The sequence below is a fragment of the Peromyscus leucopus genome, chromosome 9 (genome assembly GCF_004664715.2).
Source record: "Peromyscus leucopus breed LL Stock chromosome 9, UCI_PerLeu_2.1, whole genome shotgun sequence".
NCBI classification, from domain to species: domain Eukaryota; kingdom Metazoa; phylum Chordata; class Mammalia; order Rodentia; family Cricetidae; genus Peromyscus; species Peromyscus leucopus.
Window position 1 is genome coordinate 86,199,068 of NC_051070.1, and position 17,475 is coordinate 86,216,542.

At 37.9% G+C, this 17,475-nt stretch overlaps 1 protein-coding gene across 8 annotated transcripts in view; it reads right to left on the bottom strand.

The window, feature by feature from the left end:
* Cfap20dc (CFAP20 domain containing) overlaps positions 1–17,475 on the bottom strand; it is a 262,891-nt gene that overhangs the window by 148,913 nt on the left and 96,503 nt on the right. For all 8 annotated transcript variants that reach the window (XR_005092211.1, XM_028853847.2, XM_028853846.2 and 5 more), the window contains one exon: positions 7,850–8,006. Coding sequence is in view for 7 of the 8 variants with exons in the window: in XM_028853847.2 (XP_028709680.1) it covers positions 7,850–8,006 (157 nt within the window). In the remaining variant the exon portion in view is untranslated. The remainder of the gene's footprint in view (positions 1–7,849; positions 8,007–17,475) is intronic.

Sequence of the window (17,475 nt, forward strand, 5' to 3'; positions counted from 1 at the left end):
CCTGAACCAACTGTAACCACTTTCCCTGTGCTTAGTGTGTCCCTCACCCTGTGGCGGCCATGGCAGAATAAACGTCCCTTAAGTCTCTGGCCAGCTTCTGTGTAGATTCAAAGGCTTCAGCTTCATTTCTTCTCCTATGACACTCCTTCGGGTTAAAAATGCAGAGGCAACTTTGGTCTCTTATTTTTTTCTTCTCCTACACTGCATCCTTGTGAATTTATACCCTTTAAAAAATTTCTGGATCATAATTTTGATGGGAGTTTAAAGAAGGATCAGAGATTAAACATGTATTTCACTTGCTATGCTTGATTCACTTTTTTCTTTACACATATGTATTTATTAGGCTATGATTAATTTACTATGATCTGACACGGAGTGCATATAATTTTCTGTACATGTTGTAGCATTTTATTAGAAGGTTTTTGCAGTATCTCAACTGTAGCCTATAAGTGATAGGTAATACGTACAGGAGCATTTGTCTACTTGTGATCTCAGGAGAACTGTCAGCATGCATTGCTGTTTTATTATCAAATTCAATATATAGGCATAATGTTAATGACCCACATCCAGGTGGAACATAGGCCTAAAGTCCACAAAGTTCTAAAAATCACCTGTGACATCTATGTGCAGCTCTACTCTTAGCTTCTAGAAGAACTGATTTTTTAATAAAATAACCCAATCTCATGTGAAAATAAAAGGAAATAATTAGTATTCTTTCAATATTTTGTGATGTTTATAAGCATTGTAACAAGATTGTATATTCATAAGTAAGCACTAGACAGCTGAATAATCTACAGAATATATTAATCAATAATATGATAAATTAAGAATAATGTACATATTCTAGTCTTTATATGGACAATGTGAAAAACTAAATTTTCTTTCCATTTCTAACACATTCAATAGGAAATTATCATTGCCGTCAAATCACTACATGAAACTCATACAGAGTAAGAAGAGAGTGAGGAAATTCTGAGTTCTTGGATGCTCACTGTCATTTGTATATCCTTAATTTCGTGGCTTTCCCATACAATGAATCCTGCTTTGCAAAACAGAAACCATATATGTTGTTCTACCAGTCTCCCTTGCAGCATGTAACCTGATCAGACAACCACGATAACATGTTTCACTCAATAGAGAGAAGCTTGAAGAAGAAATCTCCCTGGTGAGGATAGCAGGAAAGTAGACAGGGGCTGTTATAATAGACATTCTAGCATCTAGAGTCCAGAACTACGGTGTGACTTAGGGACTCTGCAGAGCCACGATAGCTGTGAGGAGAGGGAGATCATCTACAAGAGCAATCTTGTGTAGGAGCAAGCTAGATTCATTCATAGCTATAGACTGCAAGCCTGCTTTTCTGGATATCTTTGATACATTGGTCAGTTTCTTTAAATAATTCCTCTACTTTTTCAGCTACCTAAAGAGAATTTTGTTTTCAATTAAATGTCAGTTCAGATGGAAAGTACTATCATAAACAAAAAGAAAACAAACATGAAACAGACACATTTTGTTATATTAAGCTTAGTTAAAACATTTGATCCAGAAAAAATCAGTAAGATTTTTTGCAAAATTACTTTAGTAGAACAAATCAAACTACTAAAATGCACACATAATACCCCAAAGGTATGGATAATTTAAATATAGCAGAGATTTTTCCAATTTACTGGAATTTATATCTTCAACATATGTTCTAACAATCTGACTTTCATTGATGTCTGCTATAATCTCTTCCTTTCATCTCTAATTTTATTAATTTGTATCTTTCCCTTTCTATAGGATATGTTCGTTAAAGGTTTGTCAATTTGTTTAGTATTTTGTAGAGCCAAATCTTTGTTTCTTTTGGATCCCTATATTTTCCATTTTGTTTCCTTTTCATTAAAATTGCCCGATTTGAATTATTTCTTGATACTGATTTTGGGTTTGGTTTATTCCCATTTCCCCAAGGTCTTGATGTGCACCATTAATATATGCATTTGAGATTTCTGTTGTTCTAAACTCCTCCCTGAGAAACACTTTCATCATGCCCCACATGGTCTGATATGCTATCTTTGTTTTCACTCAATTCTGTTATTTTTAATTTCCTTTCTGATTTTTTCAATTGGCCAGCCATCATTTAATAGTATGTTGTTCAAATATAATGAGTTTTTGTATACTTGTATACTTGTATCTCTTGCTGAATTGGAAAATTTAGAAAAAATTTTCTCGACACATAGGATCTATCAATTATGAGCATATAAGCTTAAATTGTCCTATAATTAACATTTAAATTGACATAGTAATAAAAAGCCTATAAACTAACAACTCCATGACCAGATTGTTTCCTTACTACATTCTGTAATACCTTTAAAGAAAAACTAACATCAATCTCCATCAAATTACTTTCTAAAATGGGAAGGGAAAAAAAAGTACCAAATTCATTTTATAAAGCCAGTATCACTGATACAATAATGGATAAGCATACATACATAAAAAACAAGATTATAGGCCAGTCTCCCTGATGAACACAGATGGAAAATTTCAACAATAAAATATTTGAAAGTCAAATATAATTATACTTAAAAAGAAGACTTACAGTTGAATAAAATTTTATTACATATATATATATATATATATATATATATATATATATATATATATACCACATTTTGATTACTCACTCATTAGTTGATGGACATGTAGGCTGTTTCCATTTCTTAGATATTATGTGTGGCGGTTTGAAAGAAAATGGCTCCCATAGGGAGTGGTACTGTTAGGAGATGTAGTAGGAATGGCAATGTTGGAGAAAGTATGTCATTTTGGGGGTGGGTTTTGAGGTCTTCTGTACTCAAACTATGTCCAACGTGGAGCAGACTGTGTCTGTTGCCTGCAGATCAAGATATAGGACCCTCAGCTCCCTTTCCAGCACCATGTCAGCCTGCATGTCACCATGTCCTGCCATAGTAATGGACTAAACTTTCTGAACTGTAAGCTATCCTCAATTAAATGTTTTCCTTTATAAGTGCTGCATGGTCATGGTGTCTCTTCACAGCAATAGAAACCTTAACTAAGATAGAAGTTGGCACTGGGTATTGCTGCCATAGACCTGACCATGTTTTTGTTTGGAGGAATTTGAACTTTGGTACTTTGGGTTAGGAAAACAGTGGAATGCTTCAAGTGCTGCTTAATGAGCCACACTAATAGAAACATGGAAGACAGTGGTGCTGAGTATGATTTGAACTGTGGGGCCTGGCTCAAGAGGAGGAGAAGAATTTTAGTATGTTGCTTAGAGATAGTTATTGTGGTATTTTGGTGAAGAATGTAGCTGTTTTTTTGCCCTTGTCTGAAAAGTTTGCCTGAGGCTAAAGTGAAGAGTTTTGGATTAATTCTGTTGGCACAGAAAATCTCAAAACAGCCTAGTATAGAATCTGTCCTGTAGTTTTTTAGTGTTAACCCTAATGAAGATTTATAATTAAAAGGGGCAAGCTGAGAAAGGAAAAGTACAAAAAGAAAAGGAGCATCAGGAAGTGGAATAGAGCTAAGTCCTTGTTCAAGGAGATAAATAGATTAGGAAATGGAATCAAGGAAGTGGTGACCACAGGACAAGATCCCATCCAGCTAAGTTTCCAATTCATGAAAAGGAATTAAAGAAAAGCCTAGAGATGTGTGTGGTGGTGCATGCCTTTAATCCCAGAACTGAGAATACAGAAGCAGGTGGATCTCTGAGTTTGAGGCCAGCCTGGTTTACAGATCAAGATTCAGGACAGCCAAGCTTAGGCAGTGAAGGAAATCACAGAAAACAGAAAATTGGTGAAGATGTAATTGAATGAGGGGGACCATGTTTCAGTCCCAGTAAGCAGCAGAATTTAGCAACTTCAGCCACATTCTGGCTTTAAGGATAGAAGAAAGGGTTATGGAATATTCCTTTGTGACTAAGGAAAGTCACTGAGTCCAGGTAGGTGTCAGGGTTGTCCCTGAATAGAGGTCTAGGGAGACCATTGCATGAAGCTGTGAAAGTAAAGCCTGAATTGTCTTGGAGACCCCAAGATGTTGGGGATGCCAGAGCTAAGGGATACCTGCCAAGGAGAGCTGCTAATGGAGTGGAATGATACTGGACTAAACCTCTGAACTGTAAGCTAGTTTCAATTAAGCCAAGCCAAGGTCAGGCTTTCATAATTAAGAATAAGCCTCCATGTGTGGTGTGATTTATTTGGGAGCTGGGTGGCAAAGAATGAAAGGCAACCAAAGAATGCTAAGAGCAGGGAAGTAAGTCTTCCCCAGGGAAGGAACACACAAATTGATTATCCAATAGCAAATCGTTGTTGTTTGTTTTTACTGTTTAGGGAGACCTTGCCACCCAGCTCCTAAATAAATCACACCACACATGGAGGCTTATTCTTAATTATGAAAGCCTGGCCTTAGCTTGGCTTATTTTTTTGCCAGCTTTCCTTAACATAACTTATCTTGACTACCTTTTGCCTCTGGGCTTTTCCCATTCTCTTACTTCTGTAAATCTTACTCTTACTCCGTGGCTTGCTGTGTAGCTGGGTGGCTTGGCCCCTGGAGTCCTTCTCCTCTGGATGTGAGATCTCTCCTCCCAGATTTCTCCTTCTATATATTCTCTCTGCTTGCCAGCCCCACTTATCCTTTCTCCTGCCTTGCTATTGGCCAGTTCTTTATTAGACCATCAGGTGTTTTAGACAGGCACAGTAACACAGCTTCACAGAGTTGAACAAATGCAACATAAGAAAAGTAACATACCTTAAAATAATATTCTACTCCAAGTAGTCAGTTCTTAAAACATATATACAAGTAACATTATATGAACATATTGAACTTAGGTATTTAGGAATATATATATATATATATACATACACACACAACATATATATATATGTTGTGTGTGTATGTATATATACACATATACACAAACATACATACAAACATTCATATATATATATGTAATAACAATGAATGAAAATAGAGGTCATGAATTGGAAAAAAGAGTAAGGAGAGGTATCTGGGAGGTTTGGAGGGAAGGGAAAGGGAAAGGGGTTAATGTTGTAATAATATTATCTCTAAAAAATATATTTATTACTAAGAACTTAAAGATGTCTTCCTGGAACACAGAATTTTATTTTCTGACTATGGAACCCAATTTTTAAAGTTTAATAAACCAAATGGAATAAAGATAGGTCTGACACCTCCCCCCCACCACCAGAAAAAAGGATCATTGTCCATGATCGAGAAGGCTTCATTCTAGGAATGCAAGAATAAGCCTACACACACACACAAAAAAAAATGTGATACAATGTAATACTCTGGACAGAAATCACATGATCATCAATTGATGCCTCTGACAAAGTGCAGTACAATCTACATTATAAAAACATTCAGAAATCTGAAATAGAAAGAATCAACCATAGCTTAAGGGCAAATACGACAAAAATATAGCTAATATTACAGTAAATAGGGAAAAACTTAAAGTATTTCCACTACAGGAAGAGAAGGATATCCTCTTCCTCTACTCTTCTTCTTCTTAGCTAGTGCAGTAAGATTAAAAAAATAATGCCGAGCGGTGGTGGCGCACGCCTTTAATCCAAGCACTCGGGAGGCAGAGCAGGCGGATCCCTGTGAGTTCGAGGCCAGCCTGGGCTACAGAGTGAGTTCCAGGAAAGGTGCCCAAGCTACACAGAGAAACCCTGTCTTGAAAAAACAAACAAAAAAAGATTAAACAAATAAAGGGTGCAAATAAGAAAGCAAGAAGTCAGTGGCTCTATTGGAAGAAAATATGATCCTGTACATAAGAATCTAAAAACTAACATAAAATTTCTAAAACTGATAAAACACTTTTAGCAAATATGAGGATATAAAAATAAACATATATAAATAAGTAATTTTTCTCTGTGTACAAACAATGAACATAGTGAGGAAGAATGAGTAAAACAATTCCATTCACAATGGTTCAAATATTACATTGGAAAAAAACCTAAATAAGAAAGTAAAAGATCTCTATAGCGAAAAGTTTCAAACAGCAGAGATGGAAAGATCCCCCAGGCTCATGGATTAGTACAATTAATACAATAAAAATGGTTATATCTATGAAAGAAATCAATAGATGACATGCAATCCCTATCAAAATTCAAATGACATTGCATATATGTACAAAATTCTCAAAGAACATATAAAATAAGATTCAAAAAGTCCAATGAAGCTGCCTCAGGAGGCAGAGGCAGGCAGATCTCTGAGTTCAAGGCAGCTTGGTCTACAGACTGAGTTCCAGGACAGCCAGGGCTATGCAGAGAAAACCTGCCTCAAAAAAAAAAAAAAATGCAACGACATCTGTGATGTAGCTTCAGGTAGCAGCACCAATAAAAGGGGGTGTGTGGAGGAAGGAAGATAATCTGCCTGTGCTCACTTGGCCTGTCCCTTGCTGCCTGTTGCCCCTGCTGTTGATTCCTTTGCTGCTATTAGAACCAACATTTCCAGGCTTCTGTCATTGCCTGAGAACCAGTAGCCCCCAGGAACACTCCACATGTTCTTTGTCAGATGGGACTACTGAGACACTTGGCCCATGTGACTAAGTAACTCCTGAGCTATTGTCCTCTCCAGTGTGAGAGAGCCAAAATGGACTACTTAATTGAAGAGGCACCCAGCCCTCGAGGACAGAACAACTACTTTGTTCTCAGTTTCTCAGGTATGAGACAACTATTGTTACTATTTCAAAGTAAGTTGATTTAATAAGTTTTTTTAAACCATGCACGTGGTTACTATTGGTTCAGTTCCTCTAGAGAATCTTAATATAACAGCTGTCATAGAACTAGAAAAAACAATTGTAAAATTAATATGGACACACAAAAGACACTAAATACCCAAAGCAATTTTGAGCAAAAAGAACAATGCTAGCATTATCACAATGTCTGGTTTTTAACTCCTGCCACACATACATATTAACAGAACCAGCATGGTATTGGTACAAATTAGATAAGCAGAACAATAGAAAAGAACAGAACAGAACTCATACATAATTAGGCCCATGTAGCTTTAGCAACCTGATTTTTTACAAAGATGCCCAGACCATAAAATAGAGAAAAACAGTCTGTTCAAAAAATGTTACTGAGAGAACCGGATTATGCACTCATAAAAGTACAATGACAAAATGGGCCAAGCACTTACTGTTGTTAACTTTTAAAAATAAAAGTATATTGAAATTAAAACAAACAAACAAAAAGAGTGAAACTGGATCCCTAAACTCTATACAGAATTTAATAGAAGATTCAAAGTAATGCCAATAGAGGAGAAAATTGGGAAAACACAAAATACAGGCATCAGCAAGAATTTCCTAACAAGGACTCCAGTAGTCCAGGAAGCAGAAGCAAGAACAGAGAACTAGGATTACGTGTAATTAAAACTTATGTGTAATTGCACTACAAAGCAAACAATGAGCTGAGTGGAGTCACAGCCTATAGAATGTGTCAATATTTGACAGAAGATTAATATCTAGAATATCAAAAGAACCACTACTCCAAATCAAAACAACTCAATTACTAAGTAAGCCGATGAAAGAGACAGTTCTCAAGAGGGAGTAAGAGTGGGCAATAAACATGAAAAATGTTCAACATCAACATAAGGAAATTCAAACTATAGAGATTCTATCTCACCTCAGAAATGCTGCCAAGGTGTGGGGAAAGGGAACCTTATATGCTGATGGTGGCAATACAAATTAGTCTAGCCAATATTGGAACTGTTCTCGATTTACAAAAAACTATCATGTCTATAAGTTACATTTGCATTCTATATTAATATTTAAGTTTATCTCTTACTTTACATTTATCTGAAAGAAAGGTCCCCAAAATCAGAAAAGAAAGCTTACCATCTTTATCAGCAGTTTCTCGAGGCTTTGATTTTAAAGTGAAGATCTTCCGAAGCTTACAGTTAGCAGAGACAATAATTCCGTCCAACGACTGGAAAACTGCTCCCTTGAATATCTCACTGGTGAATGCAACCAAGTCAATGCACAGATTGCACCACTAAGAACAGGGAACAGAAGCAAGTTAGGAACTTGTAAGAGACTCACAGCATGCCTGGAGTTAAGGTGTCATCTGAAGCCTCTGCCTCGGCTCCAGAGTGCTCCTTCTGTTTGACTTAAGTTTCCTTAAAAATGGCCCTGATTCTCCTCTACAAATCACCAATCTGGACTTTACATTGGCTAGTGGACTATCATGCTCCCATCTCGAGACACCATGGCTGCTCTGGGAAATAGCTCTCGTCTGTGGGTACCAGTGTGAAGTTAAAGGCAGGTGCTTTACGACACTTAAAGCTTGAACATCAGAGACAAGTAACCTGTTGTTTTTTCACGGGGATTAATTTGATAACAATTATCTATTTTAGTTTTGATTTTTAAAAGGTAGGGATTAAATTAGAAGCTTGGTTAAATGGTACCCAGTACTATCTACTTACAACCAATTAACCTATTGTACAGAAATAGATTCTTCTAAAGGATTTGTAATTATGCTGGGTGTGTGCCAATTTTGAAGTACTCTTGCAGGTACTAATTCCAGGCTATTAAACAATTAGATCCCTCAGTACTTCATCAAATGAATTCTATGGTCTGACTGAACAAAGAAAGAGAAAAAATAACCATTAGTGAGAGATTGACATATTTAAGATTGTAGGATAAAAACAGAAAAATAATTTTTGAAATTAAAACCAAAGTAGAATTAAAATTCCATGTGCTTCTCTTAAATATTAGGTTCTTCAATTATTTTTAGAAATACAGTTTATAAATACAGCTTTTTCTAGGAGGATGTTGATTTTAATATGAAGCTGAGCCTATGGTGTCTCAGTAGCAGATCAGTTAGAGACTGGAGTGGGTTACCAATTACACCAAAAAGATTATTTTTTTTTTTATTTGTAGATTACTCAACAGTAGAGTTACATTCCTAGGCCATGAGAATACTATGTATGGTCTCTTAGGTAGTATAGAGCCTGGAGTAGTTAGCTAGGGAGGATGTGGGGTTAAGTATAGCTGGGTAATGATAATCAGCTGGATTGTGGGATTTCGGGGAGGAGTCATGGGTGGGGCATCAAGCCAGTGAGACCAAGTTTTAAAGGCTTAGGAAGTGACCTCAGATTCTCTACAAGGCAAATGTTTCTGAAGTTCTGTAAATAATAATGTGCAGGGCACTGGGAAGTTAAGTTTGGGTCATCCTTGATGTAGGAATATTCTGAAGACAGAGGAGGTCTTTTGGGGATGAGGTGGGGCTGTGTTAGGATAAAGATCACTGAGACACAGCATGGTCTTGTATCTGTCAGTCACACAAGTATCAAGTGAGAAGGCTGACATGGAAGTCATTAGATAGGACATCAGGTGGAACCTGATGGCCTCTGAAGTCCAGATCACAGGGAATGGAGGTGTGGGTTTCCTTTATCCATAATATATAAGCACTATTGTTCTAAAAGACTTAACATGCCCCAGTTCTAGCTAACTAGTTCAAGCCACCAAGAATGCCATTGATTCTTCTTATTCATGCTTGCTTTGGATATTCTGAGACTTTCCTGCTCCCATGTGATTCTTCTGAGTTTTATTTTCTGTGATGATGTCATTGGAGTAGACAAGGAATCTATAGATTGCCTTCAGTGATACATTTTCACTGTATTAATTCTGTTGATCCAGAAGCATGGGAGGTTTTTCCATATTCTAGCATCTTCTTTGATTTCTTCAGTGTTTTAGAATATTTTCATTTTTGAGGAAGCTTTCACTTCCTAGGTTAGGTTTATTTCTAGGTGCTGTTCACTCCAAGGTAGGAGGGAGCCAGAATGAGTGAGGAGGATCCCACAGCTTATGAGTTAGCAGAGGCAGCTCTCTAGGGAGATGGTTAAGTGTTACAACTCCACTTCATTCCAGGAAGAAAGAGGAATATAAGGGCTGGGGACAGTGGCAGGGGCATCACCTAATTAGTATTAAGAGGCATGCTCCTATCAAAAGGCTCCTAGTATGTGTAGCAAGCGAGCCTTCCAGCAGAGACCTCTATCAGGGTTCGAGCTAACAATAAGTCACGCATCTGGTTTTAGAGACATTACAGACAGCTTTCAGATAAGGTCAGTCCTCCAGGCCGAGGGACATTCTCCAGATAAAGGCAGTTTGAGAGCAAGAAGACTTGCTGGGGAGGGAGGGAGTTCCCTATTGCCAAGCTTAGAGAAAAAGCTTAGGCTTATGGCAGACTGTGACCTCAACCAGCCAGCAATATATCCCAACATATAGGTATATTTAAAAAGTGGTTGTGAATAGATTCTTTTCTTGATTTGTTTCTTATCATGCTTGCTATTGGTATACAGGAAACTACTGACTTTTGTCTATCTATTTTATATTCTATTACTTTGCTGAATATGTTTATGAGTTTTACATTTTCTGGTGGACTCTCTAGGGGCTTGTGGTGAGATATTGTGTACCCCAATAAAGCTTATCTGGAGATCAGAGGACACAGTCAGCCACTTGATTAGACACAGAGGTCAGACAGTGGTGGCACACACCCTTAATCCTACCATTCAGGAGGCAGAGATCCGTCTGGATCTCCGTGAGTTCAATGGGAACAGAGCCAGGCATGATGGCACACACTTTTAATCCCAGCACTTGGGATCTCATGTCTTTGCTTGGGAAGTACACACGCCTTTAATCCCAGGAAGTAATATGGCAGGACACAGAAAGGTATATAAAGTGAGGAAACAGGAAGTCTTCTCTTTTGACTGATTTCGTAAAGGTAAGAACTCCTGGCTGGCTTGCTCTGCTCTTTGATCATTCAGCTTTCACCTCAATATCTGGCTCCAGGTTTTTTTTTTTTTTTTTTTTTATTAAGACCTTTTAGGATTTGTGCCACATGGTCTCTTACAAATAGGATTATATAATATGCAAAAAGGTAGTTTCTTTTTCATATCTCTTTTTCCCTTTCCCTTATCACTCTAATCCTTCAAGCACAATATGGAACAAGAGTGGAGGAGGATAATCTTGTCTCATTTCTAATTTTAGTGGAATTTTAAAGTTTTTCTTTTACTTATAATAATGTTGGCTATGGGTTTGTCATAAATGTACCCTTTATTATATTATATTTATGTATGTTCCTCCTAGTTGAACTTTCTTTAGACTTTCATGCTGTAGAGATGAATCATTTTGTCAAATGTCTTTCCTGCATCTACTGATTGGTATGTTGTAATGGCTAGTTTTATGTCAAGTTGACACAAGTTAGAGTCATTTCTGGATAGGGAACCTTAATTGAGAAAATTCCCCCATCAGACTGGCCTGTGGTGCATTTTCTTGACTGATGATTGATGCAGGGGGGGCCCAGTTCACTGCAGGGTGTGCCACCCCTGGGCAGGTGGTCCTGGGTTCTATGAGAAAGCAGGCTGAGCAAGTCAGTAAATGGCACTCTTCCACGGCCTTAGCATCAGTTCCTGCCTTCAGGTTCCTGCCTTGAGATTCTGCTCTGACTTCTCTGAATAATAGACTTTAAGTTGTAAGATGAAATAAACCCTTTCCTCCCCAAGCTGCTTTTGGTCATGCTGTTTTATCACAGCAGCAACCCTAAGACATATGCCTTGTACTGCTCTTGCATCCCTGGAAGGAAGCCTGGGCATAGTTAATGATCTTATTGATGAGCAGTTGTAATTCAGCCTGTACATGTTTTATTGAGAAGTTCTGCCACTGTGTTTATATCAGTAGACTAGCTTATAATCATAATTGTTGTATTCTTATCTGCTTTTGGTATGGGTAATACTAGTTTTATAAAATTAGTTTGATAGCAAACTTTCCTTTCTGTTGAATGGAACAGTTTGAGGAGCACTGGTTGTACTTCATCTAAAAAGATGTGGAAGAATCTGAATTCTGGGAGAGGCTGCTTTTAGTTTACAGATTTTTTTTTATTACCTGTGTGAACACAGGTTCAGGACTTGTCCCTGTTCAGACCCTTGGGTGTCAATGTGTGGTCCTTCATGTAGGTGCACATGTGATTGGGCTTGTCCCTTGCATGAGCAGAGGTAAAAGACAATTTCTGTGTGGTTTACTTCAATATAAGACTAAGACCAGATTTCCATCTGTGGAACACTGCATTGTCTTTATTCCCCTCTATTATTATTCCCCATCTCCCTTCTATTTCTAGGTATTCTATAGCACAGACATCAGATCAGAGTCACATGCAACTTGCTCTGGGTTCACAAGCTGTGCAGGCAAGGAACTTGGCTTCCATAGGTTCCTAGACATCTACAGCACAGGTCTTTTAAAAATGGTCTTTTGCTGTGCCAGTGAGTGCTGAGTATTTTTCTGGTATGCATATAGTATATGGGCCAAAGATTGCACTGTTGGATTGCAGATTTGCTCAATGACATATTCAAGGTTGGTTCTCACATATTCTCCCATCTTCCTTTTCTCCCCTCTTCTCTCTCTTTGAAACAAGGTCTCATACAGCTAAGGCTGACCTCAAACCTATTATGTAGGCACTTAGGAATTTGAACTTCTGATCCTCCTTCACCTCCTGACAGCTTGCAATCTAGGTGTGCATTAGCATGTCCCATTTCCTGCAGTTATGGGGACTGAGCCCAGGGTTTCCTGCACACAAACAAGTACTCTATCAACTGAACTCCAGCTCCAGTCCTTGATGGTGCTTCTGAGACTCTGATTCACCCTCCGTGCTCGGGGCTCCAAGCTTTCTCTTTAGTGTAGCTGCCATGCAAATGACTTTTGTCTTTTTTATTCACTCTCTTGTTTAACTTACAAAAGTATGGTGCAAACTTTCTAAGATGCTACTTTTCTCTCAAGTTGGAGTTCAACCCTCTGCAGTTGTATGCACTAGGAAGTGGAGGCGGAGCACTCCAGCTGTGACTGAGACTTTGGAAGGGTCTTTGGCTCTTCGCTGCTGAGCAGTGCTTTTCAGCTGTTACCATATTGAAGAGTAGCTGCTTTCCAACTCCTACTCTCTGAGGAGTACTAGAAGTCCTTGCTTGGAAGTCCTGCCCAACTTAGGTTTCCTATCCCTACATGTTGGGTATTGCTTTTGCTCACTTTGTATTGTTAGAACATCTTTTAATGATGTATTGGATATTGTGAATGTTGTGGATCCAGTGTCTGAACTTTTTTTTTCTGTAAGAGATAGCAATTTTATTTCCAGATTTTAAAAAATGAAACTAATTGAGTAACTTCTGACACACAGTATATAGTGTTTAGCTTTTGAACTCTAAAACCTGGTCAAAGTCATATAGGAAAAATTTACAAAGACATAGCAAACTAGGACATACAAAACCTGACAATGAATTAGATAACTTTGAGTAAAGGCTGATGGAATGATAACAGAGAACACAGTAAGTGGTTAGTAAGTTTCATCTTCATTCTAGAGTGATAAAGTCCAGAAAGAGAATCATTACAGTATTAAACTGATAGTGCAAAGTTAGTTTTGAGGGCTGTCTTAGTTAGAGTTTCTATTGCTGTGAAGAGACACGATGACCACAGCGACTCTTATAAAGGAAAACCTTTAATTGGTTGGCTTACAGTTTCAGAGGTTCAGACCATTATCATCATGGTAGGAAGCAAGGCAGCATGCAGGAAGAAATGTGCTGGAGAAGGAGCTGAGAATTCTACATCTTGATCCAAAGGCAACAAGAACTGAACTGAGAACCCTGGGCATGGCTTAGGCATAACTGAGACCACAAAGCCTGCCTCCACAGTGACACACACGTCCTCCAACAAAGCCATATCTCCTAATAGTGCCACTCCCTATTAGCTTATGGGACCAATTATATTCAAACTATCACATTTCACTCCATGGCTCCCATAAGCTTATAATAATATCATAATGCAAATACATTTTGTACAACTTTAAAAGTCTCCATAGTCTATCACAGTCTCAACAATGTTTAAAAGTCTAAAGTTCAAAGTCTCTTTTGAGATTCATACAATCTCTTAACTGTAATCCCCAATAAAATCAAAATATAAAAACAGATCACATACTTCCAACATATAATGGCACAGGATATACATTACTATTCCAAAATTTGGGGAAGGGAGCACAATGAGAAATTGCTAGACCAAAGCAAACTCCAAAATCTGCATCTTCATGTCTGTTATCAAAGCACTCTTCAGATCTCCAACTCCTTTCAGCTTTGCTGACTGCAACACACTTCTCTCTCTTGGGCTGGTTCTACTCCATTAGTAGCTCTTCTTGGCAAGTATCCCACAGCGCTGGCATTTCCAACATCTTTAGTTCTCCAAGGCAATCAATGCTACATCTTCACAGCTTCATGCAATGGCCTCTCTAGACCTCCATTTAGGGATCCCTGACACATGTCTGGCCTCAGTTGCTTTCCTTAGTCACTTCTTAACTCTAAAGCCAGAACCACATTGCTGGAACTGCCAAGTTCTGCTGATTGCTAGCCTGCAACATGGTCTCCTTGTTCAATTACATCTTCACCAGCTTCTGTTTTTGCTAGTTACCGTCACTGCCTAAGCATGGCTGTTCTGGAAATTGTTCTGTAGAATATGCTGGCCTTAAACTCAGATTCACCTGCCTCTGCCTTCCCAGTGCTGGGATTAAAGGCATGTACCACGCCAGCAGGCTCTAACCTTTTCTTTAATTCCTTTTCACAAGTTGGAAACTTAGCTGGGTGGGATCTTGCCCTGAGATCACAACTCCCTTTATTCCATTTCTTAATCAGTTTATCTCCTAGTACAGAGGACTTAGCTCCATTCTACTTCCTGGTGCTCCTTTTCTCCTCAAATTGTACATTTTGTATTTTTCTTTTCTCAGCTTGCTCCTTTTCATCAGAAATCTTCATTAGAGTTAACACTAATAGTCATAGGACAGAGTCTATACTAGGCTTCTTTGAGATTTCCTCTGACAAATGGAATTTTTTTCAAAACTCTTTACTTTAGCCTTAGGCAGACTCTTTGGACAAGGGCAAAAAGCAGCCACATTATTCACCAAAATATCACAAGTATGATCTCTATGCCACATACTAAAATTCTTCTCATCTGAAACCTCTTAGGCTAAGCCTCCCAGTTCAAATAACTTTTATCACTAATGTCTTCCATGCTCCTACTAGGATGGCACATTAAACAGCACTTAAAGTGTTCAACTGTTTTTCTAATCCACAGTCTCCAGGTCCACATTCCCCCAAACAAAAGCATTGTCAGGGCCATCACAGCAATACCCCTGTTCCTTGCACCAACTTCTGTCTTAGTCAGTGTCTCTATTGCTGTGAAGAGACACCATGATCATGGCAACTCTTGTACAGGAAAACATTTCATTGGCTAACTTACAGTTTCAGAGATTTAGTCCATAATCATCATGGTGGGTGGGACACGGTGACATGCAGGCAGACATGGTGCTGGAGAAGGAACTGAGATTTCTACATCTTGATCCAAAGGCAACAGCAAGTGAACTCTAGGTTTTTTTTAAAGAGTCAAATCTTGTTTACGCAGGTAGTTAAATTATTTGCAACCGTTTCCAGTTTGATTAGATGTATTTGTTATTTCTAGCTGGACTAGCTATGTCTGGTATTTTCTTTCAATAACTGTTCTTTAGCATATTCTATTAGTAATTGTGCAGTATTATACTATCCTTGTGAAAGACCAGATGTCAATAATTTTTGGATTCACATGAATCTAGTAATTTAATAAATATTTGTTAATTAAAATAAACTTGAGTTCAGACATTCATTTACAATAGCGTAAGTTAATGGGTTCATGTTTAGAGAAAACAGCAGAGTAACAGTATATTTTTTAACCTAATATTAAGTGAGCATTCACAATGAGCCTGGTGTTGCTCTAAGACAAAACTCATTTAGTTCAAATAACTCTACTTAGCCAGTTCCACAACTGGCCCTGTTTAACTGACAAGAAAACTGAAGTGCTGAGAAATTAACTGACTTGGCCTAAGAGTCTGCAGTCAAAAGGCAAGAGAACCAGAATCTGAATGCCTGTAATAAAGCCCCAAGGCCCACACTTCATTCTCCAAAGCATCCTTCCGTGTATATGCTGTAAAAATAGGCTGGCCTTAGAGCTGAGACATTGGTTTCTAAACCACTTGGAACCAGTGGTGCTTACTTAAGCATTTGAGGTCAGCAGAGGATAGCTCTCCCTTCCTCAAATAAATGCAGTAACTGTTAGTCTGACAGGAAGTAAAGAGAGGAAAAAGGATATTTAAAAACCGACATTCATGTACTTGAGATGAAACAGTTATAAACCCTTAAATAAATGCCATAAATATTATAGTAGATACTGGGTTATGAAGATTTTAAGAAACTAGATAACCTTGTATCTGAGTAAGGCTGCCTCTTTTATTCCTGTCTTATACAATGATACTAAAGAAATTAAATGTTTAAAAAAAACCCTGAACTTCAAAATTGATAAAGCCAGGCAAATACCATGATAGGCTCCTAATAACTCAGTTAAGAACTAGGCCTCAGTTCCTGCTTCTTGAAACTGAGCAGGACATTTCTGAGGAAGCCACGAACAAAGGACAACCAATCTTTAATGTCCCTGACAGCAGCTCAAGGTATACTAGGCCTGACCCAACCTTTCCCGCCCCAGTCTCACAGTAGCTCAAGGTAATAACCAAATAAGGACAGAGCCTGGAACTCATCCAGACTTTCCCCAAAATGGAAAAGTCATAGCCTTAGCCAGGCCTTGCTAGCCCTAGCCAATTAGGAATGTACTAACATAATTGCCATTTACTTAAGTCAATCATAGATAAAATGATCTAACTGCCTTAGGAACTCCCCCTAGCTGTGCTTTAAAAGAGCCTGCAAGCTTCTTTCATGGTACCATTTTGCCTTTGTGTAGGATATGTGACCCCAACATGCTGGTATCTTTATTCTCAAGATAATCAATGTTCTTGTTGATTGCATACATGAATGGTGGTCTTTTGTGGGACTTCTCCAGGACCCAAACAAAAATCACTGGCTCAATGGGAAGCATGATGTTTGAGGAAAATGAAGAAGACAGTTCTTGAGCAATTTTAGGTACAATATACTAGACCTCCAGCTTGTATTAAAATCGATAACATATGCTACTAGAGTTTGGTTAAAGAAGGTACAAGTCCTAAGGAATGATTTTATCCATTTAAATGAGAAACACTAGGTGTCTAAGGTGAGAAGATTGCTAAAAGTAATTTATCACATTGTTCTGCTCTATCTCTAGTAAAAGATTCATTCTGAGCAACAGTTCATAATTAACTTCCCATTCAAACAGAATTAAATTTATTATACATTATAGCACATTTTGGTAGCAAGACACTGATGTGCATTTTACACCATCACCAGCTAACAGAAGTTGTAGTAAAGAAGAAATGAAATGGATTCCAGTGAGTCTTGACTAAGTGGGTACTTCATGTTTAATGTGATGATTATTAATTTTTAAAATTGTTCTTGACATTGAAAACTCAAGTTAAAAATATAAATTGCAAAAACTTAAAGGTTAAAGCGAATCTTCATAATTAAGAATAACATGGAAAATAA